General features: G+C 45.8%; 1 protein-coding gene across 1 annotated transcript in view; it reads left to right on the forward strand.

The window, feature by feature from the left end:
* The window catches only part of COL12A1 (collagen type XII alpha 1 chain), a 152,796-nt gene that overhangs the window by 42,183 nt on the left and 93,337 nt on the right, over nt 1–17,276 (forward strand). The window contains 4 exon segments of the mRNA XM_068165187.1: nt 5,658–5,927; nt 8,955–9,221; nt 12,275–12,467; nt 15,018–15,139. Of these exon segments, the coding sequence (XP_068021288.1) occupies nt 5,658–5,927; nt 8,955–9,221; nt 12,275–12,467; nt 15,018–15,139 (852 nt within the window).

A 17,276-nucleotide genomic window follows, 5' to 3' on the forward strand; every position in this document is an offset into this window, starting at 1 on the left:
CCTTTCCCCCCCTCTTACCTTGCTCTCTCTCTTTTTTTCTCTCTCTCTCTCTCTACATATAAAGGACATTTAGTTCCAAAGAATATATTTTTCCCCCCAGAGCCAAGTGGTGTTCATTCCGCCCCATGCCAAACAAATCATTTTCCTCTGCTAGTTAATAACAGCTTCATCAATAATGGTTTTAAACATGCAGTGAATTCTTGGGTTCTCTCTGCAGTGTTTCCATGCATATATCATTGGCTGAGGTGTCCAACAGCAGGCTTGCAGAGGAGAAATGAAATTGTGCTGTGGTAGCAGATACTTGAATGCTGAAATCATGTTGTGGCAGGGCCCTGGTTTAGAGCAGCCAAAATAAAGCAGCTTGGATATTTATATTGCATTAAAATATGGAAAGAAAGATTTTTTTTTATGTATCTTTTTTTTTTTTCTTGTGAGACATCTGTGCAGTCTATCAAGTTAGCTTTTCCATCATTAGTTTTTCCATTTGAATTGCCTTCATTTTTATTTCATTGAATATTTTATTTTATTTTTACTTAATGTTTTACTTTATTTTATTTTGATTTTTTTGTTTTTTTACTTTATTTTATACTTTAAATTTTATTTCTTATTTTATATTTTATTTTTATTTCATTTTTACCTTTTTACTTTATTTAATTTTTATTTTACTGTTTCTTTTATTTTTACTTTTAGTTTGAATTTATTTTTTTCCTTTATTTTTACTTTATTTTTGTGTTCTTTTTACTTTATTTACTTTATTTTTACTTTATTTACTTTATTTTTACTTCATTTTTACTTATTTTTTACTTTATTTTTTTCTTTTTACTTTATTTACTTTATTTTTACTTTAACTTTATTTTTAATTTATTTTTAACTTTCTTTTTGTTTTCTTTTTACTGTTTTTACTTTTACTTTATTTCTTAGTTTATTTTTACTTTATTTACTTTATTTTTTACTTTATTTTTTACTTTATTTTTTACTTATTTTTTACTTTATTTTTTGTTTTTACTTTATTTACTTTATTTTTTACTTTATTTCTTACTTTATTTTTTACTTTTTTTTATTTTATTTTTACTTTTTTTGCTTTATTTTTACTTTTTTACTTTACTTTTTACTTTTTTACTTTACTTTTTACTTTATCTTATTTTTATTTTTACTATATTTTTTACTTTATTTACTTTATTTTTTATTTTATTTTTACTTTATTTACATTATTTTTACTTTATTTACTTTACTTTTTACTTTTTACTTCACTTTTTACTTTATTTTTACTTTATTTTTGCTTTATTTTTTACTTTATTTTTTATTTTATTTTTACTTTATTTGCTTTATTTTTACTTTATTTACTTTACTTTTTACTTTTCTACTTTACTTTTTACTTTATTTTTTACTTTATTTTTTACTTTATTTTTTACTTTATTTTTTACTTTATTTTTACTTCATTTTTACTTTATTTTTTACTTTATTTTATTTTTCCCTCTCATTTTTTCTTTTATTTTTTCTTTTGTTGTATTTCATTTTATGTTTAAAATGTTTATTTTTTTTTTTTAAATTTCATTTTAATTTCATTTTTTTTACTACAGTTTAATTTTTCAATGGTATTAAAAAAGCCAAGTTTTGGGAGCAGGAGCTAAAGAGCAGGCAGGAAGAATAAACTAAAGAGGTGCAATTTACTTTTGAAGGCAAATCTTTTTTTTCAGGCTTCCAAAAAAGAGCAAGCAATAAAAATTGGGCTTTGGAGTTTAGATTCTGCCCTGGCTTTCATTTTAGTGCAGTCACTGAATCTGCTGAGGCTTGGTATGAAGCAGGAGCTAAATCAGGCCTTCACACTCCAACTTTTTCACTATGTGCAATTCCTGTTGTGAAATGACAAAGCAAATGAACTTTACCAAAGCTTCTTTACCTTAACTCCCTTTTTTTGGGTTTGATTTTTGTTTTGCTTCTTCATTTGGTTTGGTTTGATTTGGAGTTTTTTGTTTTGTTTCATTTTTTGGTTTGATTTGGGTTTGGTTTGGGTTGGCTTTGGTTTGGTTTGGTTTGCTTTGGTTTGAGTTTAGTTTAGTTTGCTTTGTTTTGGATTGGGTTTGCTTTTGTTTGGGGTTTGGTTTTGGTTTGGTTTGCTTTGATTTTGATTTGGTTTGCTTTGGTTTGGATTGGGTTTGCTTTTGTTTTGAGTTTGGTTTTGGTTTGGTTTGCTTTGGTTTGGATTGGGTTTGCTTTTGGGTTTGTTTTTTTGGTTTGGTTTATGTTTTGTTTCATGTTTGGGTTTGGTTTGGTTTTGACTGAGAGAGTTGGGGTTGTTCAGTCTGGAGAAGAGAAGGCTCCAAGGAGACCTACCTGTGGCCTTCCAGTTTCTGAAGTGGGCTCCAAGAAATCTGGGCAGGGACTTTTGAGGGTGTCAGGGAATGATAGGACTGGGAGGAATGGAGCAAAACTAGAAGTGGGGAGATTCAGACTGATTGTGAGGACAAAGTCCCCATGAGGGCGGTGAGAGCCTGGCACAGGTTGCCCAGGGAGGTGGTGGAAACCTCATCCCTAGAGGTGTTTGCAGCCAGGCTGGATGTGGCTGTGAGCAACCTGCTGTAGTGTGAGGTGTCCCTGCCCATGGCAGGGGGGTTGGAACTGGCTGCTCCTTGAGGTCCCTTCCAACCCTGACAGTTCTGTGATTGTGTTATTCATTGGCTCAGTTTTAATGAAGTTGTGCTGGTAATGAGATGCTTCTAAAATGAAGCTTGAGTCCCATTTGCCCCAGTGGGATTATGTTTGGAAACACTGGAGATTTGAGGTGGAAGTGAGTGGCAGTTGAATGTGAAAATGGAAAACACAGTGTATGACTTTGAGTAACTTGTTGCTCAGTCTTGGAAGGAAACTGCTTCAGGCTTCTGAAAACAGTGAGGTCTGTTCTTGCAATGAGCCGAAGCAGTGGAAATTGGGCAGGTATTGAATTTCTTTGTGCTCAAGGAATTTTGTGTCTGGTCCTAGGGTTGCTGTGCTGTAATAGAGGCATGGATTTTATTGTATTTTATTTTATATTTTTAATCAGTGCAGGTAAAGTTGAACTGTGATGTTCTGAAGCCACCTCAAGTGTTTAAGTCCCCTTGCTAAGCAGTCCCTCAGGAATGTGCTGTACAGTGAGAAAGGCCACAGAAAAGACCCTGAGAGATTCTCTCTGTGTGTGTGGATCTGGTTTTGCAGCTCCCCTTTTGCAGATTTTTGCTGCAGTGAGGCCTTTGCCTTAAACCCACCAGTCAGCTCTCCTTTCCTGCCATCAAAAGGCAGCCACTGCAAGAGGAGAATTGAACATATGTTACCAACATGTGGTAGACATTAAACGGAGGCGCTCCTTTCCCTGTGCCGCTTTAGACCAACGAGCTCCAGTCTGGAGCATTGGAATTACTGTTAGGTGAGACTCAGGCATCCAGCTGACTACTGCATTTCACAGGCTAAGGAGCTCTTTCCTTTGTTCCAGGCTGGCTGGAACAAAAATACAGGGAGGAAAGAGGTACAAGTCTTATGAGTGGAAAGAGAGAGGCTGCTTTCTACTGTAACAGTGGCATGAAGTAAACACCCTGCAAGATCAGATGTACACACAAAATGAAGGAGCTAGTAAGGGTACTCTGGAAGATAAGAGCAGTACTATTAAATAAGAAGATAAAGTTGTCAGAGAAAGAGCTGTTTGACTCATGCAAAAGTCATAGAATCATAGAGTCATAGAAAGGTCCAGGCTGGAAGGGACCTCCAAAGGACATCCAGTCCAAGCCTCTCTGCAGTCAGCAAGGACATCCCCAACTAGATCAGGTTGCCCAGAGCCCCACCTTGAAGATCTCCAGGGATAGGACCTCAACCACCTCCCTGGGCAACCTGTTCCAGTGTTCCACCACCCTCCTGGTGCAGAACTTGTTCCTAAACATCCAGTCTAAATCTGCTCTGTCTCCTCTGTTTACCCACCTCGAGAATAAAGTTACACACATGAGGATGAAGTCCCTTCAAAGGATGGTCCCTTCCAACCCTGAATGAAACTATGAATGTCTGAAAGAAAATTATTTACTTGGAAGTTTAAACCTCCCTAAATGAGCCAGAGCACATTTGAGCACTGGCTTCATACCAAGCTTTTGATTACTTCAGAATAGAATCGTTCAATGGGTTGGATTGGAAGGGACTTTGGAGAACATCCAGTTCCAACCCCCTGCCATGGGCAGAGACACCTCCCACCAGCCCAGCATGCTCAAGGCCTCATCCAGCCTGGCCTTGAACACCTCCAGGCAGGGGACATCCACAACCTCTTTGGGCAACCTGTTCCAGGGTCTCACTGCCTTCATCGTAAAGATATCATCTCTTATTTTAATGCCATCTTTTATCTTAATGATATCTTTTATTTCAGTGCCCTCTCTTATTTGAATCCCACCTTTTATTTTAATGCCATCTTTTATCATAGTATCATAGTATCAGTCAGGGTTGGGAGGGACCACAAGGATCATCCAGTTCCAACCCCCCTGCCATGGGCAGGGACACCCCACACTACATCAGCCTGGCCACAGCCTCAGCCAGCCTGGCCTTAAACACCTCCAGGGACAGGGCCCCAACCACCTCCCTGCACAACCCATTCCAGGGCTTCACCACTCTCATGGGGAAGAACTTCCTTCTCCCCTCCAGCCTGAATCTCCCCACCTCCAGCTTCATTCCATTCCCCCTAGTCCTATCACTCCCTGAGATCCTGAGCAGTCCCTCCCCAGCCCTCCTGTAGCCCCCTTCAGATCCTGGAAGGCCACAATGAGGTCACCTGGGAGCCTTCTCTTCTCCAGACTGAACAGCCCCAACTCCTTCAGTCTGTCCTCACAGCAGAGCAGCTCCAGCCCTCTGCTCATCCTCCTGGCCCTTCTCTGGACACCTTCCAGCACCTCCAGATCCCTCTTGCAATAGGGGCTCCAGAACTGGAGGCAGGACTCCAGGTGGGGTCTCCCCAGAGCTGAACAGAGGGGGAGAATCACCTCCCTTGCCCTGCTGGCCACACTTCTCCTGCTGCAGCCCAGGATCCGATTGGCTTTCTGGGCTGCAAGTGCACACTGAGAGCTCCTGGTGAGCTTCTCCTCCCCCAGCACCCCCAAGTCTCTCTCCTCAGGGCTGCTTTCCAGCCAGTCCCTGCCCAGCCTGGATTTGTGCCTGGGATTGCCTCCAGCCAGCTGCAGGACCCTGCCCTTGCTCTTGTTGAACCTCCTGAGGTTGGCTTGTTATTTTAATGATAACTTTATTTTAATGCCACTTTTTACTTTAATGCCATCTTTTATCTTAATGCCATCTTTTATCTCAATGGTATCTTTTGGCTTAATGGTATCTTTTATCTTAATGATGTCTTTTATCTTAATGCTATCTTTTATCTCAAATCCATCTTTTATTTTCTTTTGCATCATCAAGCCCATACCTGCTAAATCTCTTGCATGGTAAGGGATAAACCAATTCAGAGTCCAAAGGTAGCTTTTTAAGTACTCTGTGGAAAAATCCACTTTGGAATTACAAATGTGTGTTATTGAAACTAATCTTGATAGGGGGAAAGAAAAACCCAGCATTGCTGCTGCTCTTATGATCATTTCCATTGTCAGTTGGTACTCTGCTAACGTTTCCAGGTGTGCATTAAAGAGGGCTTGCTGTTTTCTTCCTCGCAGAACGTGGCTCCCCACGGAATCTGGTGACCACAGACATCACTGACACGACAGTTGGGCTATCATGGACCCCAGCTCCAGGAGCTGTTAATGATTACAGGATCATCTGGAAATCGCTTTATGATGATACAATGGGAGAGAAGAGAGTCCCTGGAAACACAGTGGATGCTGTGCTGGAAGGCTTGGAGCCAGAAACAAAATACAGGATTTCAGTATATGCAGCCTACAGCAGTGGAGAAGGAGAGCCAGTAGAAGGAGAAGCTTTTACTGATGGTGAGTGGAAAAAGACTTCCCAGCAAGAGTGGTCAGGCACTGGAATGTGCTGCCCAGGGAGGTGGTGGACTCCCTGGCTGTGTTTGAAGGTGGTTTGGCTGTGGTGCTTGGGGGTTTAGGGGTGACCAGTACAGGATGGGGACTGCCCTCTTGGAGAGCAGCACAGAGAAGGACCTGGGGGTCCTGATGGATAGAAGGATGACCATGGGCCAGCAATGGGTATGGAGACTCTCCAGACCCATCTGGATGCATTCCTGTGTGACCTGTGCTGGATTCTATGCTCCTGCTCTGGCAGAGGGCTTGGGTTCAATGATCTTTGGAGGTCTCTTCCAACCTCTAACCTTTTGTGAAAGACAAAGGATTTTGTTTGTCTTTACCTCTCTTTTTCACAGTATCACAAAGGTTGGAAGAGACCTCAAAGATCATTGAGTCCAACCTCTCACCACGGACCTCATGACTAGACCATGGCACCAAGTGCCACATCCAATCCCCTCTTTTCTGAAAGGTCCCCCCCAAACCACAATGCCATCTCAGACCAGTCAGTTGTGACTTTTTTTGATGACCATTAAGAAGAAGAAAGAAAAAATTCTGCTATGTAGGTTTGGATTCAACAAAAATTGCTTCCTCCTTAAGATGTGACTTTTGCCTGCAAATGAGTCTGAAGCAAGCCCTTCATAGGCTTGGTGAGGCTGCTAGAAATCAGGAGGAGGAAGTAATGCTGTGGGTGCAGTGAGGAGGCAAGGTTGGGTTAAGTCCCACAGGATCAATGAACTTCCTTTCCATGCTGTTGCCCTCTCCATTTTCCTTAAGCCGAGGCTCACTGAGTGATTTTGCCCTTCCCTCAGGTCCTGTTCTTTTCTGATTTGCCAAACATCACAGAACCACAGAATGTTAGGGGCTGGAAGGGACCTCCAAAGCTCATGCAGCCCAACCCCCCTGCCAGAGCAGGGCCACCTAGAGCAGATCACACAGGAACACATCCAGGCAGGTTTTGAGTATCTCCAGAGAGGGAGACTCCACAGCCCCCCCGGGCAGCCTGTTCCAGTGTTCTGTCACCCTCCCAGGGAAGAACGTTTTCCTCATGTTTACAGGGAACATGATGCAGTATTAGTCAAAGCAGGCTTAAGCTTTTCCTGCAGTGCATGCAAAATAAACCCCCCCGAGGGGCCAGGGACAGCTTGATGCTTTACAGCAAGAACTGGCAGAGGGAGGAGCCAGAGTGAAGCAAGGGATTCCCTGGATCAGCCTCGATGTTTCTGTTGTTTGCCTGAAGGGGCCATGGGAAGATGGAGCTTGAGGGAGTGCTCTGGTGAGCATCATGTGTGTTTACATGTTCTTGTCCTCCTCCCTGAGCGGCTGCTTTGACTACTGTCACAGACCAGCTGCTGAACTGCTTTAACCTTTGTCTCCTTGACCCAGTATGGCCTTGCACAAGTAGCATTTGCTGCTGTTGGTGAGAGCTGACTCCCCACAGTCAAAGCAGGCTGCTGTCCCACACTTCCCTTCTTTCTTCAAGAGCCTCAGCATTTGCTGTAGACATAGAGTAGAATCACAGAGTTGTTGGGGTTGGAAGGGACCTCAAGGATCAGCCAGTTCCAAATCCCCTGCCACGGGCAGGGACACCCCACACTAGAGGGGTCCCTCTAGTCCAATCTTGTCCAAGTAGGTAGCTTAGATATATTATTTGTTCCTTCTCTCAGCATCCTGCCTGAGGGGACAACAGCCCCACACCTAAGACTAACCAACTTTTCATCTCCCTGGTACAAACACAGTTAGAAATGGTTTATTCCTAAGACTGGGAGAGGACAGGCTGGGATGGGCTGCCCAGAGAGGTTGTGGAGTCTCCTTCTCTGGAGAATTTCAAGCCCCATCTGGATGTGTTCCTATGTGACCTATGCTGGATTCTCTGGTCCTGCTCTGGCAGGGCAGTTGGACTCAATGATCTCTGGAGGTCCTTCCGACCCCTAACATCTTGTGAGCCTGTGATACCATAGCCTCCTTTCAGGAAGCTGTAGAGAGCAAGAAGGTCTCCCCTGAGCCTCCTCTTCTCCAGGCTAAGCAACCCCAGCTCCCTCAGCCTCTCCTCACAGGGCTGTGCTCCAGACCCCTCCCCAGCTTTGTTGCCCTTCTCTGGACACATTCTACTTGCTCTCTATTTTCTTCTCCTATTTCTTCTGCTTGCAACTTTCCTCTCTCTCTCTCTGTGGCCTTGCCAGAGGATCTCTGTTTTGACTACTGTGTGAGTTAATAAGATGGAGGGAGTGGGGGAGAAAGTGAACAGCTCCCATGGATCCATCCAGGGGGTTCTAAGGAGTTTGTGTGTTGTTTATTGTTCCCAGCAAGAGAGATTGGCCATTGGGATGTGCTGCCCAGGGAGGTGGTGGAGTCACCATACCTGAAGGTGTTTAAGAGGAGCCTGGATGAGGCACTTGGTGGCATGGTTGAGTTGATCAGATGGTGCTGGGTGATAGGTTGGACTGGATGATCTCTGAGGTCTTTTCCAACCTGGTTAATTCTTATTCTTATTCTTATTCTTATTCTTATTCTTATTCTTATTCTTATTCTTATTCTTATTCTTATTCTTATTCTTATTCTTATTCTTATTCTTCTTCTTATTCCTCTTCCTATGTTATGCTGTGCTATGCTATGCTATGCTATGCTATGCTATGCTATGCTATGCTATGCTATGCCATCCTGTCCCTGTCCTGATCCTGATCCTGTTTCTGTTCCTGTTCCTGTCCCTGTTTCTGGTTCTGTTCCGTTCCTGCTCCTGCTCCTGCTCCTGCTCCTGCTCCTGCTCTGCTCTATTCTATTCTATTCTATTCTATTCTATTCTATTCTATTCTATTCTATTCGAGTAGAGTAGAGTAGAGTAGAGTAGAGTAGAGTAGAGTAGAGTAGAGTAGAGTAGAGTAGAGTAATTCAATTTAGTTGAGGGTGGGTAATCTCAGCCCACTGCAGCATGCACTGAAGTGTAACTTTCTGTGCTGACTTCAACATTTATCCCTGTTTTTTTCCCCCCAAAAGTGTCATCAGATGCCAGGAGTGTGACAGTAGACAACGAGACAGAAAACTCCATGAGAGTTACCTGGCAGCCTTCCCCTGGGAAAGTCCTGTCCTACCGTGTCTACTACCGACCCCGGAGAGGAGGGAGGCAGATGTTTGGAAGGGTAAATGCTCCAGCTACGAGCATAGTCCTGAAGAGACTTAAGCCACGAACTACCTATGACCTCAGTGTTGTGCCAATTTATGACTTTGGACCAGGAAAACCAAGGAAAGCAGAAGGAACAACAGGTAGGTTTCATGAGCTTAGAGAATAACACAATCACAGAATGGTCAGGGCTGGAAGGGAGCTCAAGGCTCAGCCAGTTCCAACCCCCTGCCATGGGCAGGGACACCTCACACCACAGCAGGTTGCTCACAGCCACCTCCAGCCTGGCTGCAAACACCTCCAGGCAGGAGGCTGCCTCCACCTCCCTGGGCAACCTGTGCCAGGCTCTCACTACCCTCATGGGGAACAACTTCTTCCTCACATCCAATCTGAATCTCCTCATTTCTAGTTTTGCTCCACCTTCCCCAATCCTATCCCTCCCTGACACCCTCAAAAGTCCCTCCCCAGCTTTCTTGTAGCCCTCTTCAGATCCTGGAACGCGACAAGAAGGTCACCTTGGAGCCTTCTCTTCTCCAGTCTATCTCCATAGCAGAGCAGCTCCAGCCCTCTGCTCATCCTCATGGTCCTTCCCTGGACATGCTCCAGCATATCTGATCTTGCCAGAAATGTTGACAACAGGTGGACTAACCACTCAGTCTATTTATTATGGAGCAAACTAGATGGCCAGCTTAAATTAGTCCTCCTCTCTTAAATGGCAACAAGCCACACAGACCAGAAGAGAGAAATGAAAGCAGCTTCCTTGCAAACCAGCACTGGAACACTCAGCATTTACTGCAGCCAAAAGTCACACTCAGCCAGTACTCAGACTCTGATATCACCTCTCAAGATATTTCCTCCTCTGGGTCCCAGAGGTCAGAGACTGGAGAGGGTGGAAGCAAGGTCCCTTTCATATAAAAGCTCCTGCCAACAGTCCTCTCCCTTTGCAGACTCAGGGCCTGGCAGCTCAAGCAACCTCACCAACCACAGGTGTGGCAGTGTGTCAAAAATGACTCTTCAGTGGAGTGCCAGCCAAACCACTGGAGGTTTTTAGGTCAAGAGCAGCTTCCCCTGAGGACTAAGAGCTACCCAGTGAAGGTAGCTCACAGGCAGAGTGGCCAACAAGCCTGCTGAGAGCTTCTGCATCCCTTCTGCTGTTGTGTACATCTAAAGTGTACTTATTGCAAGCCCTGCAGTAGTGTCATCAGAAGGGTGCAAAGATGGGAATTAAACCAGCAAGTCACTGCTATGGCTCTAGAGTGAAAAGGTGGAGAGGGGGAAGAGTTTGTCTTATCCCTGAGCCTATAAAATTGTTTAACTGTAGCTGAAAGATCATAAATGTCCTCAGACTGTGAATTCTGCTGAGAAACAATAGATAGACAAGGGGGAAAAACAGCCTCTGTGTTTCATCTCCTGTGACACTCCTCCCTGAACTGTCATGACAGCTTCAACAAAAATCACTCAGGCTCCACTTACTCCCAAAGAGTGATTATCACCACCCAAAGAGTGATTATCACCATCCAAAGAGATCACCATCCAAAAGTGGTTATCACCATCCAAAGAGTGGTTATCACCACCTAAGGAGTGGTTATCACCAAAACAACCTTTTGACTCTGTCCTGGCAAGACCACATCTGGAGCACTGTGTCCGGTTCTAGGCTCCCCAGTTCAAGACAGGATGACAAGTGGAGTCCCTCAGGGATCAGCACTGGGATCAGTCTTGTTTAACATCTTTGTTGGTGCCATGGACAGAGGCATTGAGTGCACCCTCAGCAGGGTTGCTGATGACACCAAGCTGTGTGGTGCAGCAGACAGCTGGAGGGAAGGATCCATCCAGAGGGACCTGGACAGGCTGCAGAGCTGAGCCCATGACAACCTCATGAAGTTCAACAAGACCAAGGGCAAGGTCCTGCAGCTGGGGCAGGGCAATCCCAGGCACTGACACAGGCTGGGCAGGGACTGGCTGGAGAGCAGCCCTGAAGAAAAGGACCTGGGGGTGCTGGGGGAGGAGAAGCTCAGCAGGAGCCAGCAGTGAGCACTTGCAGCCCAGAGAGCCAAGCAGAGCCTGGGCTGCAGCAGGAGAAGTGTGGCCAGCAGGGCAAGGGAGGGGATTCTGCCCCTCTGCTCCACTCTGCTGAGACCACAGCTGCAGCTCTGGGGCCAGTTCTGGAGCCTCTGTGCCAGGAAGGGTCTGGAGGTGCTGGAAGGTGTCCAGAGCAGGGCCAGGAGGAGGAGCAGAGGGCTGGAGCTGCTCTGCTGTGAGCACAGACTGAGGGAGTTGGGGTTGTGCAGGCTGGAGAGGAGAAGGCTCCCAGGAGACCTCATTGTGGCCTTCCAGGATGTGAAGGGGACTACAAGAAAGCTGGGGAGGGACTTTTGAGGGTGTCAGGGACGGATAGGATTGGGGGGGATGGAGCAAAACTAGAAGTGGGTAGAATCAGATTGGCTGTTAAGAAGTTGTTGCCCATGAGGGTGGTGAGAGCCTGGCACAGGCTGCCCTGGGAGGTGGTGGAAGCCTCCTGCCTGGAGGTGTTTGCAGCCAGGCTGGAGGTGGCTGTGAGCAACCTGCTGTGGTGTGAGGTGTCCCTGCCCATGGCAGGGGGTTGGAGCTGGCTGAGCCTTGAGGTCCCTTCCAACCCTGACAGTTCTATGATTCTACTACACTCCAGGGACCACAAATGCCTTGCTCATATTTCCACCCCCTCATTGTTGCTTTATTTGGACTGTGTGGTAATTCTCTTGTGTTTATTTATGCTAAAGAGGTGTGGTTCTTAGCAAAGCTTAAGCAAAATTGAGTGCATTTATTCCAGAGACACCAAGCATGGAGGAAAATCTCTTTACATTTGTAATTAATAGTTTGGCATGGGGGGCTCAGGACTGGATGATCCTGGAGGTCCCTTCCAGCCCTCTCAATTCTAAGATTCTATGTTTAGGAGAGGTGAGGTGAATCTGTCCCTCAGTCCATGGGCTCTTTAGGGAGCCTTGCTGACAAACTTGGCCCACACATATCTATTGGTTAGGTAGCTAACATTAAGTGAAGCAAACCTCACCTTTCACCTCTTGATACTTCTTTTTCTGCCAAAGGGAAGGTACAAAGGCTTTACACCACCAGCTCATTCTGGATTTAGATGCAGGCATAACTGCTGGCAGTTTTCTGTAAGCAGACCTAATTTAACCCTTTCTGTTCTCATCCCTTGCAGCTTCTCCCTTTAAGCCACCTCGAAATCTCAGAACATCTGACTCCACCATGTCAAGCTTCAGGGTGACCTGGGAGCCAGCCCCAGGGAGAGTGAAGGGCTACAAAGTCACTTTCCACCCCACTGAAGATGATGGGAGCCTTGGAGAGTTGATAGTGGGGCCCTATGACAGCACAGTGGTGCTGGAGGAGCTGAGGTAAGAGCAATCATTACTGTCCTTATAGTTATGTGTTATGTAACCTGGGTTTTTGTTTAATCATGATCTGGGATTGAAACACCTCCAAAGATGGTGTTGGGTGATAGGTTGGGCTTGATGACCTCTGAGGCCTTTTCCAACCTTATTGGTTCTATGATTCTATGATCTGCTGGAAGAAAGTCATTTTGCCAATGAACTGAGAGGATTTTGCTCTGTAGTCTCTACTGGGGAGAGTCCAAGGGAGGGCTCCAAGGATGCTGAAGGGACTGCAGCACTGCCTGGGGAGGAGAGGCTGAGAGCCCTGGGGCTGTTTGGTCTAGAGAAAAGGCTGAGAGAGGATTTAAGCAATGCCTATAAATATCTGAGGGCTGGGCCACGAGGATGAGCAGAGGACAGACTGAGAGAGTTGGGGCTGTTCAGTCTGGAGAGGAGAAGGCTCTGAGGAATCCTTCTTGTGGTCTTCCAACATCTGAAGGGAGCTACAAGAAAGGGTGTCAGGGAGTGATAGGACTGGGGAGGATGGATTCAGGCTAGAGGAGGGGAGATTGAGATTGGATGTTAGGAAGAAGTTGTTCCCCATGAGGGTGGTGAGAGCCTGGCACAGGCTGCCCAGGGAGGTGGTGGAAGCCTCCTGCCTGGAGGTGTTTGCAACCAGGCTGGAGGTGGCTGTGAGCAACCTGCTGCAGTGTGAGGTGTCCCTGCCCATGGCAGGGGGGTTGGAACTGGCTGAGCCTTGAGCTCCCTTCCAACCCTGACAGCTCAGTGATTCTATGAGTTAGTCTGAGTGCCCCAGCTCAGTTTCTGCTTCAGCTAAGCCCCAAGTCTTGCTGAGTTACCTGTAGAAGCTTTTCTTGTTGCTCTTGATGTCCTTGGGCACATTTAATTCTGTCAGAGCTTTACCTTTCCTAATCTGATCCCTGTGTGCTTGGGCAGTTTCTTTGTATTCCTCCCAGACTCTCTGTCCTTGCTTCCACTCTCTGTAGGCTTCCTTTTTGTGTCTGAGGTTGCCCAGGAGCTCCTTGTTTCTTCATGCAGAGCCCTGGCATTTCCCCCCCTCTTTATTGGGTTCCATTCCTCCTGAGTTTTAAGTCTTAAATAACTTGACAGAAGAATGGATTTAAGTATAGAATCTAGAACCAGCTTTTAAATCATTGAACCTTCACTGTCTTGTGGAAGAACTCTTGCTGGGCTTCAACTTCTAGTCTGGGCTTCAACTTTTCACAGGCTCATAGGATGTCAGGGGTTGGAAGGGACCCAAAGAGGTCATCCATTCCAACCCTGCTGCCAGTCTAGGACCATACAATCTAGCTCAAGTGACACAGGAACACATCCAGATGGGCCTTGAGATGCTCCAGAGAAGGAGACTCCACAACATCTCTGGCCAGCCTGCTCCAGGGCTCTGGGAGCCTCACAGTGAAGAAGTTTCCCCTTGTGTTGAGATGGAGCCTCCTGTGCTGCAGCTCACATCCATTGCTCCTTGTCCTATCCCAGGGAGCAAGTGAGCAGAGCCTGTCCCCTCCCTCCTGACCCCCAGCCCTCAGATACTTATAAACATCAATTAAATCCCCTCTTAGTCTTCTCTTTTCCAGACTAAACAGCCCCAGGGCTCTCAGCCTCTCCTCCCCAGGCAGTGCTCCAGTCCCCTAATCATCTTTGTAGCCCTCTGCTGGGCTCTCTCCAGCAGATCCCTGTCCCTCTTGGACTGGGGAGCCCAGAACTGAATGCAGTACTCAAGATGAGGTCTCACCAGGGCAGAGTAGAGGGGGAGGAGAACCTCCCTGGCTCTGCTGGACACACTCTTCTAAATGCCCCCCAGGACCCCCTTGGCCTTCTTGCCCCCCAGGGCACATTGCTGCCCCATGCAGACCTTGCTGCCCCCCAGCACTCCCAGCTCCTTCTCCTTGGGGCTGCTCTCCAGCAGGTCACCTCCCAGCTGTGCTGCTGCAGTTTATTCTTCCTGCCCAGGTGCAGGACTCTGCTCTCACCCTTGTTGAACCTCATTAGGTTCCTCTGTGCCCAGCTCTCAGTCTCTCCAAGTCTTGCTGGATGGCTGCACAGCCTTCAGCTGTCTCAGCCAAGCCTCCCAGTTTGGTGTCACCAGCAAACTTGCTGAGCAGACTCTGTCTGTCTGTCCCCTCATCAATGTCATTGATGAATGTGTTGAACAGCACCAACCCCAGCATTGATCCCTGGGGGACTGCACTGGTTCCAGCTCTCCAGCTGGACCTGGCACCATTGACCACCACTCTTGGAACTCTTTGTTGTAACCAGTTCCTAATCCACCTCACTGTCTGCTCTTCCATCCCACTTTTAGTCTGGGCTTCCACTTTTAATCTGGGCTTCCACTTTAAGTCTGGGCTTCCACTTTAAGTCTGGGCTTCCACTTTTAATCTGGGCTTCCACTTTCAGTCTGGGCTTCCTCTTTTAGCACCTTCTTTTCCATGGGGGGATATTTTTTTGGCTGTTTCCATGAGAATGTGACGAGTGAAGTGTCAGCATTTAGCTAAGCCAAGTGGCTTGAGTTACAGCACATGTGTTTAACTATTGCAGGGCAGGAACCACCTATAAGGTAAATGTCTTTGGCATGTTTGATGGAGGAGAGAGCAACCCCTTGGTTGGACAAGAGATGACCACCCTTTCAGATACCACTACGGAGCCATTTTTATCTAGAGGTAAAGGTGACTGAATTGAGGACAAGGCAAAACTTGGCTTTGGGGATAAACAAGCAAACAAACAAAAACCAAACCAAAGACCCCCAAACAAACCAACAACCCCCCCCAAACAAACAAAAACCTCAAACAAACAAACAAACAACCCCTCCCAAAGAAACCAAGGGAAAGACCAAAAGCTCCCCAGTCTTTCCCTGTTGCTTTTGCAATGCACCAAAATGTTTATTTACAGGGCTGAGTCTGCTCCCTACCCTGCTGACATAACCCCCTGGGCTGCAGTGTGGTGCGCCCCAGCTGATGATTCTAGCCCCCTGCCCCCTCCAGAGGATCTTGCCAAGATGATAAGTCAGGCAGCCCATGTTTTGCTGATTACCCCAAGCCATCTGCGGCGCATTTCCCCAGCCATCCGCATCTGTGTTACATCAGAAGGTCAAATTCTTGAACAGAGATCACAGCTCATCTACAGGGGTGTTCACAGGAGTAGAACAAGGAATTTTAAGCAGATCTTGAGCCCTTTGCTTGTCCTTATATGGTGACTTTTCTTCCTTTTTTTTTTTGACAACTAAGATGCTGTAGTGAACCAAGCCGAGCTGCTTGGGAATGTCCCAGTGTGATCCTGCATTACTGGAGTTTATATTCAGCACAGCCATTATTGAGTCTCTTCTTTGTTGGTTTGTTTTGGGTTTTTTTTTACTACAGAAGGAAGAGATTTAGTTCAGAAATGCAGCTGCTGAATGCTCTCCAGTATCTGTCTGGGGGTTTTTCAGTCAAAGCTGCTGTGAATGCTATGAGAGCAGCAACCTTGGTGTGGTTAATGGGCCCCTGCTACTAGCTGTGCCCACCATACTCTCAATTAATAGCAGATGAAGAGAGGTTCAGGGCTCAGTCCTCCTCTATGGAAAGCACAAAGAGGCAAATCTTTCCTTCTCAAAGGCCAAGCACACACACACACACAGAAGTAAAGACTTTTTCCTCTTCTGCCATTTCAAGGCTTCAACAACTGTTGGAGAGAATTTGGGTGAGGAGAAAGCAGCTTACTGCACTTAAATAAAGGGCAAAAAAATAGGAATATGTGACAGCTATATTCTTTTTGCTTAACCTCTTTGATGCCTTGTTTCCACAGTGGGCTGTGTGAAAAATGACCCTCCTGTAACTTTATGGACACTATTTTTAGAGACTTGTTAATGAATTTCTGTCCCACTCAGTCTCATGCAAGAGGGTAAAACTAAAGGGGGGGGGGGGGAAAAACCACACCCAACCAACCCAGATCATCAGCTCCATCAGAGTAAAGCTGTAATAATGCTGGCAGCAAAATTACTGCACCAAGTGGTTTGCTTATTTATTACTCCTATTCTTTCTGATGGCAGCTGTCATTGCTGTGCTCAGGGTTGTTATATTCCTGGAGCTAATCAGGTCTGCTAATGCATGGGTTTGAGTCATGGTTAAATGTGAAAGCTGAATTTTTATGTCTGGGACTGCAGATGGAATAGCACATTATTTATGAAGAGGGGAAAAGAAAATCACCCCAGGGCTTGGTGGTGCCTCTGCTAGAATTTTCCATGTGGGGAACTGTGGTGCTTGGAAGAGGACTAAAAGTCAAAGTAGTTTAACTTTTACACTGTACATGAAACTAACTTCCACATTAAAGGTGTGCAAGCAGGTTTGCTTTCCTTTTTTGAGCTAAGAGGGCTGTACTCAAGCCCTGCTCCCAACTGATGATTTGTGTTTGTGTTGTCCTGACTAAAGACTAGATGTGTATTTTCTATGCAGAAGAGGCTCAATGCTTTTAACCCCCTCCCCCAGCTCCATGGAATAGTTATATTCAGGAGCCTACAGTGTTGGACCAGTTATGTGGAACAGAAATGAAATCAGAATATCTTGCAACTCTGATGAGTGTGGCTGATGGTTTGTTGGGTTTTTTCTCTCAATGGGATTTCTTCCATATAAAGACCAGAAGCTCTGGTGGCAAGGAGCCAGAGACATTTGCAGCTGGTAACACAATCTACAGGAGGGGAAAGAAAAAAAAAAAGAGAAAATAAAAAGAAAGGTGGAAAAAAAAAGAAAGGAAAAAAAAGGAAGGAGGAAAAAAAAGGAAGGAGGAAAAAAAAGGAAGGAGGAAAAAAAAGGAAGGAGGAAAAAA

This window comes from Melanerpes formicivorus, unplaced genomic scaffold (genome assembly GCF_026170545.1).
Source record: "Melanerpes formicivorus ecotype bairdi unplaced genomic scaffold, bMelFor1.0.p_v2 SCAF_85, whole genome shotgun sequence".
NCBI lineage: Eukaryota > Metazoa > Chordata > Aves > Piciformes > Picidae > Melanerpes > Melanerpes formicivorus.